This window comes from Peromyscus maniculatus, chromosome 15, assembly GCF_049852395.1.
Source record: "Peromyscus maniculatus bairdii isolate BWxNUB_F1_BW_parent chromosome 15, HU_Pman_BW_mat_3.1, whole genome shotgun sequence".
Taxonomy (NCBI): Eukaryota; Metazoa; Chordata; class Mammalia; order Rodentia; family Cricetidae; genus Peromyscus; species Peromyscus maniculatus.
Window position 1 is genome coordinate 7543196 of NC_134866.1, and position 20492 is coordinate 7563687.

General features: G+C 40.5%; 1 protein-coding gene across 3 annotated transcripts in view; it reads right to left on the reverse strand.

The window, feature by feature from the left end:
* Nucleotides 1-20492, reverse strand: part of Sema5a (semaphorin 5A) — a 474447-nt gene that overhangs the window by 20562 nt on the left and 433393 nt on the right. For all 3 annotated transcript variants that reach the window (XM_042261366.2, XM_076551679.1, XM_076551678.1), the window contains 2 exons: nucleotides 4478-4703; nucleotides 1045-1263 (listed from right to left, as the gene is read on the reverse strand). In XM_042261366.2, coding sequence (XP_042117300.1) covers nucleotides 1045-1263; nucleotides 4478-4703 — 445 coding nt within the window. The remainder of the gene's footprint in view (nucleotides 1-1044; nucleotides 1264-4477; nucleotides 4704-20492) is intronic.

The window sequence follows — 20492 nt, forward strand, 5'->3', positions numbered from 1 at the left end:
TTGTAGCTAGAGTTTTCCTGACAAATTTGTCATCCTCCAGTCCCACAGCTGCTCAGACCCAACCAAGTAAACACACAGAGACTTATATTGCTTACAAACTGTATGGCCGTGGCAGGCTTCTTGCTAACTGTTCTTATAGCTTAAATTAATCCATTTCTATAAATCTATACCTTGCCACGTGGCTCGTGGCTTACCGGCATCTTCACATGCTGCTTGTCATGGTGGCGGCTGGCAGTGTCTCTCTGACCCAGCCTTCCACTTCCCAGAATTCTCCTCTCTCCTTGTCCCGCCTATACTTCCTGCCTGGCCACTGGCCAATCAGTGTTTTATTTATACAGAATGACATCCACAGCAGGCTGGTGTCCCTGGTATGGCACTGTGGCAGCCATGACTGTATGGACTTGGCAGAGGTCATATTGAAGGGGTTGGTTCTATCTGCATCCTGAAAGTGTCTAACACTCATTTTGGGGACAACACATAAAATTTTTTCCAACTAGTGACAGGGCTTAGACCACAAGATCTGAGTATGTGTTGTATTGTTTTATGTCAGCTTTATACAAGCTAAAGTCATCTGAGAGGAGGGAGCCTCATTTGAGAAAATGTCTCCATAAATTCTGGCTACAGACAAGCCTGTAGGGCATTGTCTTCACTAGTGATGGATAGGGGAGGGCGCAGCCTATAATGGGTGGTGCTATCCCTGAGCTGGTGGTCCTAAGTTTTACAGAAGGCAAGCTTTTCAAGCCAGAGGGAGTAGGCCAGGAGGTACCACCCCTCCATGGCCTCTGCAACAGCTCCTGCTTCCAGGTTCCTGCCCTGTTTGAGTTCCTGTCACTGCAACTTTTGATGATAATCTGTTATATGGAATTATGAGTGAAATAAACCTGTTCTTCCGCGTGTTATTTTGGTCATGGTGTTTCATCACAGACTAATAACCCCAAAGAAGACAAAGTGAGGGAGGTCTCCAGCGGCTTCCACTGGCTTTCAGTTATTAAAGGCTGCAAACACACAGTTTTCCCAGTCTTTTTCACACTGTGATCCACTTACCTGGGCAGGGTAAAATGTTGCATTCCTGGAACTCCAGGGATGGGCCAAGGCAGGGCATGCCCCCATATTTGGGTTCTGGGTTGTTGCAAACACGCTTCCGGTTCCGAATGCCTCTGCTGCAGTCGCGGCTGCACTGTGACCAGGAAGTCCATGCTGACCATGCCCCGTTGACTGTGTGGGCAGAGTATCTCCCAGCTCGTAGAAAGTCTCCAGAAAGACCTGCCAAGGAAACCCAAAGTGTGGTTCTGCAGTGTAGGCTGTTCGCTTTAAGTCCAGAATTACCCTAGTAGTCAACTGAACCCTTTTCATACTTCAAAGGCCCCAAACCCACTGTAGCTGAATGGCAGCCTCCTAGAACTCATGCTTCTTTCCTGTAGTTACTGTCTAATTAGGATGCAGGTGGTACTCCATCTGAATGTGGCAACACATTTGCAACCAGCAAGTTCACGTCAGTGATTCTTCTCTCTTCTGTAGAGGACGCTAAAGAATGCCCCCGGTTCACTTTCTTTAGGAATTCTACTGCAAACTGTCCTCATGAACCATGGGACTGGGGCTACAGGAAAGATATTTGTCTTAGACCTGTGCCTTCAAAGTTAACCTTTTCAGTGTGAATTCATGCTGTAACAGGATCAAAGTTAATCCCTCTTGGATCACAGACCATGAAGACAACAGTTTGCTCCAGAGAGCTTGCACAGATCCCATCCCTGAATAAGCTTGCCTAAGATGTTGCACGTATGCTTGCTAACAAAATGGAACAGTAGGGATTAGGGGTGCTGGTAGTGGTGGGGTGAGGATGGACAAGCGTTATAAGAATATGTGAATTGTTTTTGAAGACTCCTTGCATATCAGACCTGCTCTGGGCATTTTTACTTACTTAATCAGACTCAGTCAAAATTTGTGTGAAGAAGATGCAGCCCGACTTACAATATTAAACCCATGCAGTCATTGTCTCACGAATAGTGATGTTTTCACCAACCACGGGTCATGTGGTAGGCAATTGTTCTCACAAGCAAGCAAACACCAACACCCCAGCCATTCCTGGGCAAGCTTCTTGTTTGGTGCCATGCAGGCAGGATGGTCTTCTAAGATAAGGCATTAGGAGTGGCTTTTTGAAACGGGCCAGTGTTTTGTGGGTTATCAATAAAGAAACAATGGTAGGCAACGCTCCTTTTCTGTGTTCAGAAGCACATGTGTTCAATTTTCAGTTTTCAAGACATCAATAACACGATGTGAGGATGATCATCAGAACTCAGAACCATCAAAACATAGACTGTTTACATTTCTTTACACCATGGGCAATGCTTGCAGTTTTAATAAAATATAGGCTATCGTTGTATAATGTACTTTTACAAAAATTTATAAATTTTTATAAAATCATTTTTTAAAACATATTTTCATGAATAATATATATATATATACTATTAATATTTAAAACATACTAGCTTTGGTGTTATATGTATCTGAGAATGGAAAGAATAAAAATATGCATTAAGGGAGGAAAATAAAGTCAATTTTAAAGATATACCATGCTTCATTTTCATTACATTTCACTTTGAGGGCACCATAAATAAATGTCATGGCCCATACAGAAAAATGGTGTAAGTAAATTCATGAAAAGGTCATCATCCCAACAAGTGAAATGAAGGAAGACCAATTAAACATGAATTTAAGATGAATAATAATATTTTAGGATATGTGTTTCCCATTTAGACTTTATAGGGCATAGCTGTATTTAAGACAATATATGGGATATAATTAAGATAGTCATATAGGATATAATGGGAAAAAATTGAAATAATATCTGAAATTCATCTTTGAATTCTCATATTCTATCTCAAAATCTTGATTAAAATGATAAGATTGCCCTTTATAGAATGTACATTTTCCAGCTGGGTCTCCTGTTCTCCTGTCTGGGAATTTCCAAGTAAATCTTTTCTTTGAGTAACAGCAGGTTTTTATAAAAAGAGCAAGAGTGACTGTTCTCTGCTGCTCCTCTTCCAAGTGATGGCTTTAGTTCTAAGTTGTACATTTATTTTCATAAGACCCTTCATCAGAGTAGACTGTGTCCCTTTTAAGAAGCAATGGGCTATGTATTGTTGAACTGTACGTATCAGCAGTCTGAGATGTGTCAGAAAATATAGAGGATGTAGGGGAGTGTTTTGGAAGTGCATGCTGCTCTACAAGAATTGTTATTCATCAGGTATCCAGGCAGGCTATCCACACCCAGAGAAGGCATGGGTATCTGTGACCAGAGAGCAGTGCAGCCCATCCCTTAGAGCTTGACTGGGATAAATAAATGTGACCTATCTGACCCTTCCTGTGTCTGAACACCAATCTAGGAGCACCAACACTCACGTTGGGAGAATCAAGGACGATCACAATCACAGTGCTGAGTAATGCTTATGAATGTTCTGTCACTGATGTAACTGCCCTTCTCATGAAGCCATCCTGTGGGAACTCCTCTATGAGTGTCTCTTTCCTTTTAAGAGCCAGAATGTATTTTGTGCAATCAGATAAAAGTATTTTTTTTTAAAGGAAGAACAAAGCAAATAGTGAAGCTTGGGGAAAAGGCTCAACCATTCCAGCAGGAAGTCCAGGGAGAGAACTGCCTGACAGACCATGGGCAGTGTCCAGGCCAGGCAGAGGATGGGGCTGCATCTGCCTTGGCTCTCCAAAACATTCACAAAACTGTTGCTGAAGTTTTCTCCAGCCCTGCCTGGCCACGGTCAGGACAGATCTCTCTCACCCACCAGTCCTGCAGCCGCTCAGACCCAACCGAGACCCAACACACAGAGACTTATATTGCTTACAAACTATATGGCCGTGGTAGGCTTCTTGTTATCTAGTTCTTCTATCTTAAATTAACTCATTTCTATTAATTTATACTTTGCCATGTGGCTCATGGTTACAGGACATCCCACAGCACAAAACCACTAGGTTAAAGCACTATTAGCATAATTGGATCCAATGTGCTATTTAACAGAAAAATAATCACTTTAGATATAAATAAAGAAATGTACTTCTACTGTCTTTGGTTACTTCAGGACTTTTTTTTTTTTTTTCTTCCAAGATAGGGTTTCTCAGTGTAACAGCTTTGGCTTTCCTGGAACTCACTCTGTAGACCAAGCTGTCCTTGAACTCTTAGAGATCCGCCTGCCTCTGCCTCCCAAGTGCTGGGATTAAAGGCATGTGCTACCACTGCCTGGCTACTTTAAGGTTTTTAAAAGGGGGGAATCTAATTTTCAGCTACTATTTTTGTGACGGCTACTCTTTTCAACATATTCTCTTATATTAAATAAACCTCACACAAACTATTTTGGATCTACCATAGGCACAACAAAGTTTGAACAGAGACTCCCACGATTTTTCTATTTCCTTAGAGACAAGGACAAAGGCTTTCCATTAAGTGGCCAGTCTCATAGAACTTCCTTACCATCTGTGGAGCAGCCGCTGGTCCCATCGCTGGAACAGTACCGCATTTCAATCCTCTGTCTTCCCACTTCCAGCAAATTTGGATCTGGCAGGCGAGCTTTACATGTGTATCGGAACCGCTGCTCATAGTGACCACCATTGTCCGAGATGTTGACAGGTGTCCAGGGAGTCCACGGTGTGGTCTTCTTCAACTCTGGGCATGCATTGGTGTTACAAGGCTGGTACTCCTGGAGGAGAGAATGCACAGTATGTCTTATCCGTGCAGCACACAGCCAGCTCAGGGAGACTCCTTTTACAACATGCCACAGGTCTTCAAAACTTTGGGGCCTAAGACATTCAAAGTTCTTTCACAAAATCAAAACTATACTTATGCTAAACTGTCACTTAACAGACACTTAGTTTTCAAGTCACCTTCAAATGAAACTGGTGGTTTCTGCTGTATAGACAATGAAAATGAGAAAATAAAATTGCATGTGAAAAACCATGGCAACTTCCTAAAATGGCATCTTCCTTTTTCTTAGTAAGTTACTCACAATGCTGTTTATCTTGTTGTTAGTTTAGCTCTTCTATTTAAACCTTAGAACCAGAATGTGCTCTTTAGACTCCAGATGATTTAGTTTGAGATTAATGAATACTAGAAGCCTTGGGAGAAGATTCAAGTATAGGAGTGGAGGAGTATCCACAGAGCACAGGAAATGATGCCCAGCATGTAGCTTTCCTCCTCTGGTCCCCCTGTTAATCTATGACATTTCTCAGTTTCTCCTCTATCCTTTCATGACTACATATAACCATGGGTTGGGAGGTTTGGGAGCTCAGTAGAGAGTAGATTTGAAGATCTATAAAGAGAGACACACTGTCATGGGTGATAAAAATGTGCCTGGCACATTTACTTATTACTTTGCCATAAATACTATGGATATTGAATGAGGAGCAAATAGTTGACCTTCAAGGCAGTCCTGTGTCCCAATTCCTCCAATTAGCAGTAAAGGTTATTTCACTAGGAGAAAACTACCAACATAAGGTACCTACTTATGACCATACTGTAAAATTGTAAATTAATCAAATAAAAAAACAAGAGCTAAGCCACTTTCAGGACACAACACCAGCATTGGACTCATGAACTCCCATGGATGGGGCTGTGCACACAAGACCTGCACAAGATCAAGACAGTCAAAATCCTAGCAGGGGTGACAGAGAAGCTAATGAAATCCTACCCCTGTCTGAGCAACTATGGGCAATTGATGGCTGCTGGGGGAAGGAGTCAGTTTCATTCAGGGATGTGACCCATGAGAAGCTACTCATGTTCCTGTAGATGGTCTTACACTCACACTTATGTACCAAACACGACGTGGATACAACAGGCCCTCTAAAAAAGGAGCATACACAATTTGGAGGGAAATGTGGTGGGGAGACGGGGGGGGGGGGGGGGGGGGAGAAAGTGAAGGGGAGGAAGTTGGGGTAGATTAGACAAACATATTCATGTATGAAATTCTCAGAGAAAACCAACAGAAAAGCAAGCATAGCTATGCTGGACACTTTGCATTTCTGTGCTAGGCTTCCCTTTCTTTTTTTATTTCTTGTTGAGGAAGTCATCATTTTTCTTATGGCTTTTTCCTGCAGTAAACCCTGTAGTGGCATTCTTAAGTAAGGATGCCTTCAAGACAAACATCTCATGCTTCCTTACCCTCACGTAACATCTACAGGCGTTAATCTATATGCAAACAATCTACATGTATTAAGATATTGGAGGAGATTTTAGGTCGAGAATGAATATCCTTCAGAAAGGACCATTCTCTGTGCTTTTATCTTCCAGTGACACAGCTGAGAAGTGCAACATTAGCTGATCAGCTACCTATGTATGGGTTATTTTGGAAAACTATTTTAACTTATAAATTGATTTTTTTTCTTGTCTTAGAAAATTTCTTGATGGCTTTGTTACATGGTCTCTATGCCCCTCCCTCGCTGTGTTGGAATTTCTATCCTCTGGATATGATCTCTTAGGTTTAACTTTGACTATCTCATCTATTATCTCTTATTTTTTTTTATTTAATTACCCTCCCCCCTTACATTTTAGGGGAATTCTGAGTTCATTCTTTTTGGTATTGTTTCCATAAATAGTTTGGGCATACAGAGCCAACTTTTCTTATCATCCTGGAAATTCTTGAAACACAATTTCTAAATGCCAACCAATAGGCAAGTGGGAAGCAAATCCCTCTAAGCTCAAAGTCTGGGTTGGTGGCTATGTTAACTCTTTTCTGTGCAGGTCCATCTCCATTGGTCTAGAGTCATTTATTTTCCCACTGAAAACAATGAAACCTGGTTCTTGTTTTCCTGTGTTTCTGGGGTTAGGGCTTAGAAAACTAATCTCCTTAATATAGAATTAGTGAGTTTCTAGACATGGTCACCCATGTATGCCTGTGGCAGTAGCTTAAACTGAAAGGCTAATACACTCTTATCATTGTTCTAATTATTCTAAGTAGTCTTCTCATGCTTTTCTTCCTTTTCTACAGTGAGAAATACTCAGGAGTTATGCTTGTAACATGTGAGGAATTTAACACAGACCATGTAAAACCACTGTGGGTGTTTCTCAGACTTAATACCCACAATCATTCTTGCCTGTCCACACCATCCTCACTCCAGCCAAACTGCCAAGACGGATGACTTCACTTTTCTCTGTGGATAGTAAAATTTTGGATGCTGCCTCCTAAATGGAAAAACAGCCCCAGTAAATTCCATAAATCCACTTGGGCCAGGAGGTAGATGCAGCATGTGTACTGTCTCTTTCACTTGGCATAGAGGCTATCAGACAGGAGAGGGAGAGGCCTCTATCTCAACCCTTCATGCCTATTATGAGGGGTGCTGGACTGAAAGAACCATACAACACTACTGTCTGATGCCCCATGTTATCTTGGCTGGGCAAGTGTTCAGGAATTCTTTGATAACATAGACTTAAAAAAGCATCCGAGGAGCTGACTTGTGAACTGTGCAGTTCTTAAGCACCAACGGCTTCAATATTGCTCATAGACTAGCTATGTCTTTATACCCACGAGACTACTCCCAACAATCCCTAGCATCAGGTGACATCAAACCTTTGAAATCTGTGGCTGGTACTTGCATTGGAAAGTGGGTGCCAGTGTCTGGGCTGGCATGTGTCAGAAGGACAGACTGTCACACATCCCTAGCAGTGAGTTTAACCCACTGCAGCGGATCAATTTGAGTTCATTATATCTAAGTCTCCAACTGCATCTGTCTCCATGTTTGTGTCTCTTCAAAACTTTAGCATGCACCTCAGGACTTGGCTCACCAGCCTCTGAGGCTGGATCAAGCTTGCATTTTGTGTGAATTATCTAATTATGAAAGGCTAGGAAACAGTGAGACCAGCCTGTTTTATCTTAATTCCCCAAATTAGGCAGCAATTCAGCATAGTTGTGGAGCCTCAGATGGTTTAACTGAATCTGTATTTGACATTTTACTGGTTTACTGCTGCAATGACTATCCAAATTTGAAGGCAACGTGAATGACTAGCATACCATTAAATAATAAAGAAATATTTACTCTTTAAAAATAATTTAAGGAGTTAATTATTATTTGCCATACACCAGTCTTATTATTCTGGTAGAAATTAACAGATAAGAATAGTTACTGTGGCAATTTTAAGAAATTCCTCCTAATGCGCTCCCCATGGATTCTCTATCTTAGTCAGTAAAGATAAAACCATCCATTTAAAAATTTAATTCAGAAACCTGTGAGACACCTGGCTGCCCCCTGCCCCCCTTTCTGCTAAATCCTGTAAGTGTGGCCATCTGAGTTCATTTCCTGCTTCCATCTTAACCACTTCTCTTCTCTTTCAGGAGAAGACTGGCCATTGCTCATCACTTCAGGCTCATGTTAGAGAGACAAGGTGTGCACTTCACTAATCCTTAATTCTCTGTCTAAATTCTGCCTTCATTAATACACTGCAAGTTTTCGGGGAAAAAAGAACCTTAACATTTTTATCTCACATCACCAGTATCAGGCACAGTTACACAATTTGCTTGGTGAATGGGTAAATTATATTGAACATGCTTCGAATAAGCCTATTCAAGAGGAATTTGCATAAATTTGGGGAGCAAATTCAGATGGTTAAGTGGAGCCTCCTGTTTTGCTGTTTATTTTTCCTTTGAAAAATCTATAAGAGTTTACAGATTAAAAGTAAAGTAGAGAGATGGAGAGGATCCAAGAAGAATTTTCATGCCATATGCTCAGCACAATGTGGGAGAAGCATCCTGAAAGTCATTTCATCAATAGCTGAATATACAAACCGATTTATGCTCATATGGAATGCTTGTGGTTTCTGTGTGCATTTATCAAGTTCTCATTCAGTAACTAAACTTGGCATACAGAGACAGAAAGCTAGACTCCATAAAAGAAACAACAAAGCAATTCAATTGTGTTACCAAAGTGCCCAAGCATGGGTGCTTATGCAGGCCAACAGACCTGAGACCACAGAGAAAAGATTAAAAGGAAATTCTCTGTATTAGTTTAATGGTACCTAGGATGGTAGGCAAGCAGGGGAAGTAATTGATTCAGACTAACATGGTCACTGAGTGGCCTGCTCACCACCAAGATAGAGCAACAGAAATTAAGTCTTTTCTCAAAAGTAACATGAAACAACATTTTTTGAGATGCTAGACGTCAGTCAGTGAGAGAATGTTTACTGCATGATGGTGAAAAATGGAAGGAACCCCAGAATGACTTCAACAGTTCTGAAGATGTTCCCAGACAGGGGTCCAGGGAATGCAAAAGAATATCAGATTCAGACATGAAAAAAAGTTGGGGAGATGTAGATGGGATCTGGGGATGCCAAAATGGCTACAGTCAGAAAGGAGAGATATGCACAGGGAAACAAAACAAAACAACAATGAAAACAAAAACCAAACCAACCAACCAGCCAACAAAAAAATGTTATATATAACCTTACTATGATAAAATTAAAACCTTCCTTTTTAATTAGACAAAAAGGGAGAATTGCTGTGGAATAATCCTTCTGTACACTATGACTATGTTTTACTCTCATTGGTTAATAAAGAAGCTGATTGGACTACAACAAGGCAGGGTAAAGTTGGGCTGGACAATCAAATTGAGGAAGCTGGGAAGGAGAAAGGCAGAGCTAGGAGATGCCAGCCAGCTACTGAGCAAGCAGGATATGTAGAAAATAAGGTAATAAGCCATGAGCCACGTGGCAAAGCATACATTGAAATATGGGTTAATTTAAGTGTAAGAGTTAGCTAATAGCAAGCCTGAGCTATCAGCTGAGCATTAATAAGTAATATTAAGCTGTGTGGATTATTTGGGAGCAGGCAGACAGGACAGAAAATCTCTGCCTGAAAAAAACAAAAAACAAAAAAACAGAGATACAGACAGCTCCTCCCTTCAAACATGCAAATGAAGGAAAGTGAGCAAACAGATGGTAAGTAAGTTCACAGAGATGAGAAAGACCTAAGAAATAACACAGGAGAAGGAATGCTCTATCCCAAAAGATCAAACACCTGGTAGGACACTGTGCCAGCTCCCACAAGAAGGGTAGTTGAGCTTTGAATCCCCAGGCTATTTAGCTACCAGAGAGAATTTCTCTTCTTCAGGGAGGAAAACTTACCAGAGACTAAATGTTGTCCTGCTCCAATGAATATTTGTAAAAGAAAGAAGCCAAATCAACAAACTGGATTTACATAATTTAACCATTTCCCAGCAAAGAACTCTGGTATATTTTTCTAATAGCAGTCATCACAGAAGTAGGTCAAACATATAATGCCAAGCAACCATTCTAAAATTATGGTTTAAAACAAGTTCAAAACACATAACCTATATGAAAATCAGTCAATTAAAACTGATGCATAAACTGCAGTCAATAACACTGGCAGACTTCTAGCCTTGTTTCATATTCATCACATGCAAGAAGAAAGATTGAACATATTAAGCAGTGAGCTGAAGGATATGAGGAAGTATGAGAGTGACATGCTAATTGCTTACAGTACTTGGAGATTGTTGCAAAGGATAGAGTGAACCCTAGATTACTTCATGAGAACAACTGTGATATGACATCAAAACCAGATGAAGAGTCTGGATAGAATGAATATTCAAGTGTGCATCATCAAAGGTGTGGATGTGAAAGTTTTTAACAAGACTTTACTAAATCAAATACAAATGTGCATGTGTGTACATTATGTGTGCGTTCATAGCAAGTCCTTACATATGTTGGTATCACAGTATTTTTCATGTCTTTAGTACATGGATGTTTCAAACTGAATAGACCCATTCAATTATTGTAGATAAATGCTTCATAAGTATAAAGCCTGCGATATCCTTTTCATCTAGGCAAGCACATTTGATGTTTCATGCCTGTCACAGTGACAATCTCGTCCTTATACAAGTGTTGCTGTTTTCCAGCACATAATCAGCCAGCACAGCAACTTCATGCCACAGCACCCGTGTGTATGTGTATGCAAGAGTGAACATGTTCCTTATCCTTTAAGGTCACAAAATTGATAATCAATTCATTGTCCACTGTGCATTTTCATGCTGGTTCAGGACCTGAACATGAAGAGTCACCATCACCTTCCATAGGAACTGGAGCAGTTCACAAATCACTGAGTGGAGGTCGAAGAGCAAGCCCCCAGGTAAGTTCTTACTCCCTGTATAATCCTCCTGATGTCATTAGATGTTAAAAACTCATCTCATCACCTGCCAGCTGAGGGCTCAGGCATGTTGATCTCCTAATGCCTAGCAGCTTTTACACACCAAGTCTTGGGTTTAGACAGCTGCTCCAAACACCAAAGTGCATGCCTTTGCATGAGGTTCGGAACATGAAAGGACACCCAAACAATCAACATTAACACTAAACCCAGTGCCCACTACTAGTGCACAGTGGTGATGTACAGAGCCTAAAGGCTGCTCCTGCATTCTTGATGTACTGCTATTAGCCAGGGAAGCTCAATGGAAGACAAAGAAAATGTGAACATTGTATTGTGGCAAAAGTGAATGATTTTACATGGGAAACCACCCACACTTTGCATATCCCTCACAGTATCAACATTTGATTAGAGGCCCCCTGGGCAGCAGTATACCTTATGATGACTCATAGACTTTATAATCTAAAATTAGCACATGAAGCGTTAGGTATCATGCTGGCATTTTTCAAACAAAGTGTAAATTAGCAACTTCAACCTCACCCCCCCCCACACACACACACTCCCCTTTGAATCTTCCCCTCGTCTCAATTTCACTTTCATTTCCACAACTAACCCAGAGCCAACACTATATTGAACAGGGGAAATATAAGATATTTGCTTTCAAACCAGGAAAGAGAAAAGAATGCCCACCCTGATTGCTCTTGTTCAGTGCAGTGGTTGAAGTCTCAGGTGGAGCACCAGGGAAAGAAAAAGACAGAAAAGGAGAAACAAAAAGCCAGGGGGATGCTGATGGAATAATTTTACAGTTAAAAGGCCTTACTGACTCCACCAGAAGACTCTTAGACATAATAAACATGTCAGTACAGTTGTAAAACAACACACAGCCTGTATACCGCACTAGCCCTCCTCCGCCTTCACTGTGTCGCTTATCTGTAAGGCAGTCCCTCGGGCCTGCTTGCTTCCACGGCACAACCTGGGAGAGGTGAGAATCACAGCTATTCAAGAGAGGGGTGAACTGAGCCTAACACCTCATAGGCGTCCATGGTAGAACATGGGAGTGATGGGCACTACAGTGGCCCCAAAGAGAGAGTGAGAAAGCCTAGCGCCTCAGCATGTCCGTAAATGTGCATTCATCTTCTACCAGTAGCCAGTCTGGATTCTTTCAGGTGCAGAATAACAAATACAAACTCCTATGTTTTCTTACCTGTGGTGATATTGTGTCCCCCAATATATTGTGCACCTTAATAAACTTATCTGGGGTCAGAGAACAGAACAGCCACTACATAGACATAGAGGCCAGAAAATGGTGGCACACACACCTTTAATCCTATCACTTGAGTTCAAGGCCACACTGGAAACAGCCAGGCATGATGACACATGCCTTTAATCCTAGGAAGTGATGATAGGAAGCAGAAAGGTATATAAGGCACAAGGACTAGGAACTAGAGGCTTTTAAGTATTTAGGCTTTTAGCAGCAATTCAGCTGAGATCCATTCGGATGAGGACTCAGAGGCTTCCAGTTTGAGGAAACAGAATCAGCTGAGAAGTCGGTGAGGTGAGGTTAGCTGTGGCTTGTTCTGTTTCTCTGATCTTTCATATTTACCTCAGTAGCTGGCATTGAGTTTTGTTTTTTTTTTTATTAATAAGGCTGTTTAGAAATTCATGTTACACTTACCTAAAAAGGATGTAGGGTATGTGTGTATGCACGTGTGCATATATCTATGTGCAGTAGAATATATATGTATGCACATAACAGTAAGCTGGTTTTCCTTCTCCTATGATGCTTTAGACATTCTTTTCTGTACTACTGATGTAGACAGATCAAGAGAATTAGAAAATCAATGGTGCTGCTGGAATCCTTTGTTATTGCTAAGGCTGTGATTTGTAGGTGCTTTTGCCTCTACAAACTTACATCTCAAATGAGAAGATCTATCTATCTACTTTATTCTCTCACTAAAATTGGCTTTAAATTCTTAGTCTCCAGGAGTGAAAATCAAAGATGCAGACATCTTTTTTTCTTTTTCTTTTCTTCTTCTTTCTTTCTTTTTTTTTTTTTTTCTGGCAAATGTCTTGCAATGAGATGAGAAAGTCCCTTTGGGTAAAAGTGAACACCTACTCTTGAGGGAAGTAATTGGTGACCTTGATCTCAGATGCTCTCCCTTTCTTTGGATGCTTACATTCTTTCTGGGGAAATGTTCAGTATGCTACACCTACTTGAGAGCCTGCACAAATTTTAATCATCCTGATGTGGAATTTTGACGGCTTTTGAATGATATGAGATAAGGTAATGTTGTGTTAATGAGACAAGGCTTTGGCAGGACTCTCTTGGATCTTGTTTTTAAAAGAATACATGGGGACCATCACCCCAGATAATTTTAAGGAAATAAACAAACCAAGACCAAAACCTGTATAGTTTCTTACCAGAAAATAATGTTGGCTGTGAGCACTTCCACATACCTACAGCCTTCTTCATTTCTTCAGTTGTAAACAGCTGTGTGTTTGGATGCAATGGGCTGGACAATCTGACATGAAACCATAGAAACAGCTGCTCTATAACAGTTCATCTGTCATTGGCTCCTTGACAACTTGGTTATCAAGCCACAGCTCTGGTCATAAGAGCTTTCTTGGTGAGCAGCCACTCACACACTGTGAGAGACCGGTTCTAAGAAGCCTTCAAGGTTCCTCTCCAATGGGCCCCACAATCTGCATGACCCTCTTCCCTAGAATATTGGTGAGATCTGTGATGATGATGATGATGATGATGATGATGATGATGGTGATGATGATGGGTAGTAGTGTGGTGATATTGTATTCCTCAAAATATTGTGCACCCTAATAAACTTATCTGGGGTCAGAGAACAGAAAAGTCACTAGACATAGAGGCCAGAAAAGGGTGGCACACATGCCTTTAATCCTATCACTTGAGTTCAAGGCCACACTGGAAACAGCCAGGTGTGGTAACAAGAGCCTTTAAACCCAGGAAGTGATGGCAGAAAGCAGAAAGGTATATAAGGCATGAGGACCAGGAACTAGAGCTGGTTAAGCTTTCAGGCTTTCGAGAAGCAGTTCAGCTGAGATCCATTTGGATGAGGACACAGAGGCTTCCAGTCTGAGGAAACAGGATCAGCTGAGGAACTGGCAAGGTGAGGTGGTTGTGGCTTGTTCTGCTTCTCTGATCTTCCAGCATTCACCCCAATACCTGCCTCCGGGTTTGATTTTATTAATAAGACCTTTTAGGATTCATGCTACCTAGTAGCTTCCTTTATTAGGTTACAACATTTATGGTCTCCTACAAGCAGACGAGAGGGCGATCTTTCTGCTCTCTGAAGAACCAAGCTCCATTCCCAAAGCTTTCACTAATTTGTGTGTCTATGCAAAACTCATCAGTGCCGTAGAAACACTAAAAAGATGTTTTGACTTTGTTAGCATTTATTAACTGTAAAAAAATTTGCCTTCATTATGGACATTTCATACTACACTCTTATCAACTTAATTCTCTACTATCATATCCCGTCTCCTTCCCCAGCTGTTTCCCTTCCTCTAACTCCACACCCCATTCTATACACAAAGACAACTTTTGTAAAGAAAGACTAAGAAACTCTGCCTTAGACAAAGATATGTGGGATTCTTAAAATGAAAAATAATGGAGATGGCATGGAAGCTATTTGTTCTCAGAGATGCCCATCAGGGTCAAATCAGGACCATGACTACAGCAACTCAGCTAAGAGCCACCACTCATGATGCTACATTACGATAAACAAGTTCTCCAGGGGACCAGCGATGCTGCTGTAGGGCTAGTTCCACAGCTGATTTCATTGGCTCAAACAAAGATCAGGAGTATAGCCCTATAGACTGAGGCTGACAGAAGTTAGTGTTTCCTGCTCAATGTATCTAGAATTTCATAACTGAGATTGGAGGCATTTCTTCATAAAATTCTTAGCTTACTAACTCCACATTCTGATGAGAAAAGCTATCTGAAATATTTTCTCCTTCTTTATGACTTCCCCGTGAGTGCTGGATGTGTAGGGAAGTGGCACTTCATAGTTTTTCCTGCCAATGGGTTTTCTCTTCCGAGTAAGTTTATTCAAGTTTGCTAAAGAAGGAAGGTTGGTCAGTCTTTACTATGAAATTTTCTTCCCTCCTAAGTTTATCTGTGACAAACAGGAAAGCCTAGCAGCTTCCGTCCAGTGCTCTACTCCACAAAACCTCGGACCTCAGCTGTCTCCTTTGTAAAAAGAGAGTGAAACATCATAAAAAGAACAATATATTTGCTATTTGCAGTTGTGAAGTGCAATAATGAGTTTCTACCAAATAGCGGACTGCCTGGTATATACAGCGCCTTTGTCCTGCACAGCGGACTGCCGGGTACATACAGCGCCTTTGTTCTGCACAGCTGCCCAGGAGCAGACACATCACACAGAATATAAAACTATTGGGTGTTCTCTGGACATGGTGACTGGAGATGCAACTACCTCAAAAAACTGCAGGTTGTCACAATCACACAGATTATCCCACAAGGGTTACATATAGCAGAATGTATTTATCCAGCTGGGAAAGCAAGTTTAAATTTAACTTGCACCCACGTTCCTATGAGAATCATTTCACTCTATCTGTGATGGGATCATGTGGTAGAAATTGATTGTCTTCTAAATTGACTCTCATCTGGGTTTACATAAAGCTGTCTTCTTACAGGCTCATAATTTAGATAAAGATTTCATGTGCTAAGAGATAGCAGTAGGAATATTTATTTAATCTAAAAGCTTCACATCATGAATGATGCATCTTGAGTCTCCACAGCTAAGGTCAAATCCTTGCTGCATTTCATTTCATTATTGAGAAACATTTAGAACTTTTTTTGGTGTTTTATGCTAGATTAAATTATTTGGAAAATTAAGAACATACTTTAAATTTGACATATTTCTCTATTAAAAAATCCCATGGAATTACATTTCTTTTTGTTCTTTTGGAAATTTTACTATGGGAAATTATGTTCTTTTAAAATAAGAATATTTAAATAACTTTATTGTTATAAATGACATTGATGACCAAGAATCCTATTGCTTTGGCAATCTTCCCTGCCAGGACTTACAAATAATGATCCAAATATATAAACTTATATTTTTCAAACTAAAAGCTCAAGTAATACTGCCCAAATGATACTTTCTTTAACAACACTTAAGGAAATAAAAGCTCATGCTTTTCAGGAATTGATCCATCATACCCCTCTCTTTCTTCATTTTTGGGAAATCTCTTATGTGACAAATGCTGAGCTACAGACACAAAGGGTCTTAAATATTAACAATAAAAATAAATATATGCAGGTGAATCACCCCAAGAATGTGAGCATGGGAGATCTGGCTTCACCCCTCATCTGCCACATGGTGGTGTTGGATGGGGATCGATGCCTCCCTTCCCCCAACCACCCCTTGCCACCTGTGACAGGTGGGAGAGCTGGCCCTGAGGTCATAAGAGTGGGAGAGCTCACCACCAGCTGTAGCAGTGGTCCTCACCAGCTGCAGCAATTGGGAGGATGGCCCCTGTACCTTGCCTGGGCAACACAGTCTAGATGTCCCTGATGGTGTAGGTGTGGGAGAGCCAACCTTGAGGATGTGAAAGGAGAACTGGTCCCTCCCCTTGCTCATGGCTGCAAGAGGTGAACTAGTCAGGACAATGTCAGAGAGCTCACCCTTGTGAGGACAATGGAGATCTGGACGGATTACCAATCCTGCAACTACCCAGGCCCAGAACCAGGATTATGAATTGGCCCAGACCAACATTCACCCCATCTGTGATCTGCTGGAGCACATAAAGGGGCTGGTCCTGCAGACCCAAAGCTGCAGTATTTCCATGACACAGGACAACACGATATCCAAGAAGAGTCCCAGTGAAGATCCAGCATTGATAGTGTAGCAGAAACCAGAGGTCTTGAACCAGACCAATGAATCTTTGCAACGAACATTTGCAAGTAAAGATATATGGATAAAAAGGTTTACTGCGCGACTCACTGTGTCACACTACAGCTTCCATGACAAGATTGATTTTCCCTTTTTTTCTTTTCTTCTTTATTTTCTCTAAAATATTATTTTATTTTATATTGGGGGGAGGTTGCAAAGACAGAGGGCAGATACAAAGGGATTGGAAAATGAATGGAATCAAGATGTATGATGTGAAAGACACAAAGAATAAATTTTTTAAAAGTTAATATATATATTACATTTCATTGTTATATATAATGTGTATATATATATATTCCAGGAACATGTGTGAAAGTGTGGTGAGTTGCAGAGGTGTATGCTAAGGAATCAATATGGAAGAAGCATTTGATATTGTAGTAATGAAAACTCCAGAGAATCCCATGCAGTAATTCTCCCAGGATTCTATATCGAGAAGTCAGACCTGTTTTCATGTTTTGGTGATACATTCTTCCTCAATCCCAACAGCCCAGATGGGATGCAGTCAATATTTTATTTGCCTTGAGCATCCAGTTTTGGCTGAGTAACCTTGCCATGATTGATGCTAACAAAAAACTAATGGAAAAACCTCATATAATCTTTGGCATCTTGAGAAACTTTTAAGTCTTCATCCCGGAAAACAGGTTCCTCTAATGAAAGTAATAAGCCACCAAAATAGTTGAGAATAATTATTAATTTCATTTCATGAGGGTAAATAATTAGAGATCTGATTTCTATAAAAATTCAGGGTTGATCAATGTCTGTGCAGGGATCCAAATGGAAATACTGAAGTGTGAGGGTGACCCAACCTGACACAGTCACCACAGACAGTCACAGTTAATTCTAAGACCACTGTCCTGAGTGTGGCTCCCTCTCCACATCATCATGCTCTTGGCTTTCCTCTGTGAGATGAGGGCAGGTTATGATCTGCCAGCAGGAGATGATTTTTTTTTTTGATACCAAGTAGTCTGCCTCCAGGAAGTGACAACATCATAACAGAGCAACTTGAGCATTTTTGATGGCACTGTTTCTAGGATGTGCAATTCTTTCTTTCCACCGTGAGTCTTTGTGGCTACATTGGGGTTGAGCTTATTCATTCCAGCCATTCTTTGATAGCCACAGGTTCCATGCTGCAGACTGAATATATTTTAAAATTTACACTTGTCACAGCATATGACATTCAGTCTTTGTTCTTGTCATTAACCCTCAAACAATGAAGTGTAAGTGTTTATGGAGCATTTACAAGGGACTAGATATTGTAATTCACCTAGGGACTTTAAAACATATAGGAAGATATGCATAGGTTATATGCAAACACTATGCCATTTCATTTCAGAGATGCAGGCATCTTCGGATTTTGGTATCCAAGGGGAGCGGGGGTTGTACCCTCGAACCAATCCCCTTCAGTTACAGAGGGAACACTGTATTGCTGATACTATTGATACATTAGATTGTTATCTATTTTCACTGTTGCATATTCTTTGCATCTGTTTTGACTTTACTTTTATTTGTCTTAATTTATTGGGCAGCATTTCTACCACTTTCTGTGGTCTCATACACGTGGTCTTCTCTCTATGCCCATCTGTGTGATACTTCAGTGTGTTAGTTACTTCTCAACTGCTGTGACAAAATACTATGACTAAAAGTATCTTAGAGGTGAAATGGGTTAATGCAAGCTTGATGTTCCAAAGGAGATAAAGTCCTTCATGGCAGGAAAGGCATGTCAGCAGGAGTGTGAGTCCAGTGGGCACTGAGGGAGCAGAGAGAATCCTATGTAGATTCATCTCTACACAGGAAGCAGAGAGAGACAGAGAAGAGGGAGTGGGGCAGGGCTACAAAACCTTAGAGCTAGACCTTGGTAATGCTTTCTCCAGCAAGATTTTGTCTCTGAGAGGTTCTATGACCTCCCCAAATAGCATTACCAACTGGGATCAAAGGTTCAAACGCCTATGAGGAACACTTTGCATTCAAATCACCCACCAGAAAATAGATGCTTAAATCTATTGGAGCAAGATTCAGAAGGAAAGTCAGATATCCAGATGTGAGGGCACCTGAGTCTTTGCCCTGTTGTGTGAATCAGCAAGATCCCTGTCAATCACCTGCTTTCTTCACTGAACTGATGCCAGGCTGCCATCTTTGATGCAGCTGCTTTCCCACAGAGGATGCATGTACTTAAGATGCTCAGGATGCTTGACTCCAATTTATACACTAAGTACTTCCAGACTTTAAAACACTTTGCATATGGCAATGACATAGAGCAGCTTATTGATCTTTACATTTCCTATAGGATAATTGTCCAAATTAATGTTTAGAGGCTGTTCTACATGATGGATTTTTATGTTTAAATATGAATTGGAAATATTTCTACTCTACACTCCTAAAATATAAAGTGGTGGTTAAATAATTAAGTAAACTTCCAAATCCATATTTTAGTCACAGATATCTATCATAATGCTTGTTGTAAGTATATTCCTAATTTTCAGCTGTATAAGACTTCTCCCTTCTCTTTGCTCTGCACACATACATACTTTCATATATTAAAGCATAAGGTCTGTAAGGCTGGTCACTCATTTAAGATTATACGAACCTGGAAATATGAGCAGAAATCTCCTGTTCAAGGATGTTCTTTAAGAAAAGTAGGTGTATGTTTTCCTTCTAAGTCATTCAGGTCTACAGAAAAGGACCCAGTTCTGATTATGGGTAACTTTGTTGATATTCTGTCTTCTACGAAAACACTGCAAAACTTAAGCAACTGTACTAAATGTTTTTTTTGTTTGTTTGTTTATTTGTTTCAATGCTATCCATTTAGACAAAATTCCCATGGGGTGGTGATGAAAAAATATGCTCTAAAATATGATTAAAATAAAAGATATGATTAAAGTGCCTCTAAATTTCTTAATTTTCTCACAAATATAAAAAATTAATAAAAACCTTCTTGGTTAGTGTGACTAGAGATGTAAATACTTGTGGTACAGTAAATTGTTCTGTTATTTTAGAATGTTTCTCAGGACTTGGTTGCAATACACAGTGTTTTAATCCATGTCTAACTGCAACATTAAAAATGTTAGCAGAGAGACATATTAGGTTTGTTCAAACAGGAAATATATGAGTATCCATGGTGATACCAGCAATGGAAAGTCTAAATGTACAGAGAGAGAGAGAGAGGGAGGGAGAGAGAGAGAGGGAGAGAGAGAGAGAGAGAGAGAGAGAGAGAGAGAGAGAGAGAGAGAGAGAGAGAGAGAGAGAGAGAGAGAGAGAGAGAGAGGCATAATGTACAAATTGGCTCTAGGTCATGACACGCATTGATGTTAGTATTTATACATCTCTGTGGCTTCACATTACAAGTGAGGTATAACCCAAACTGCTCTATATCCCAGATGTTTCAAAAGGTCTGCTC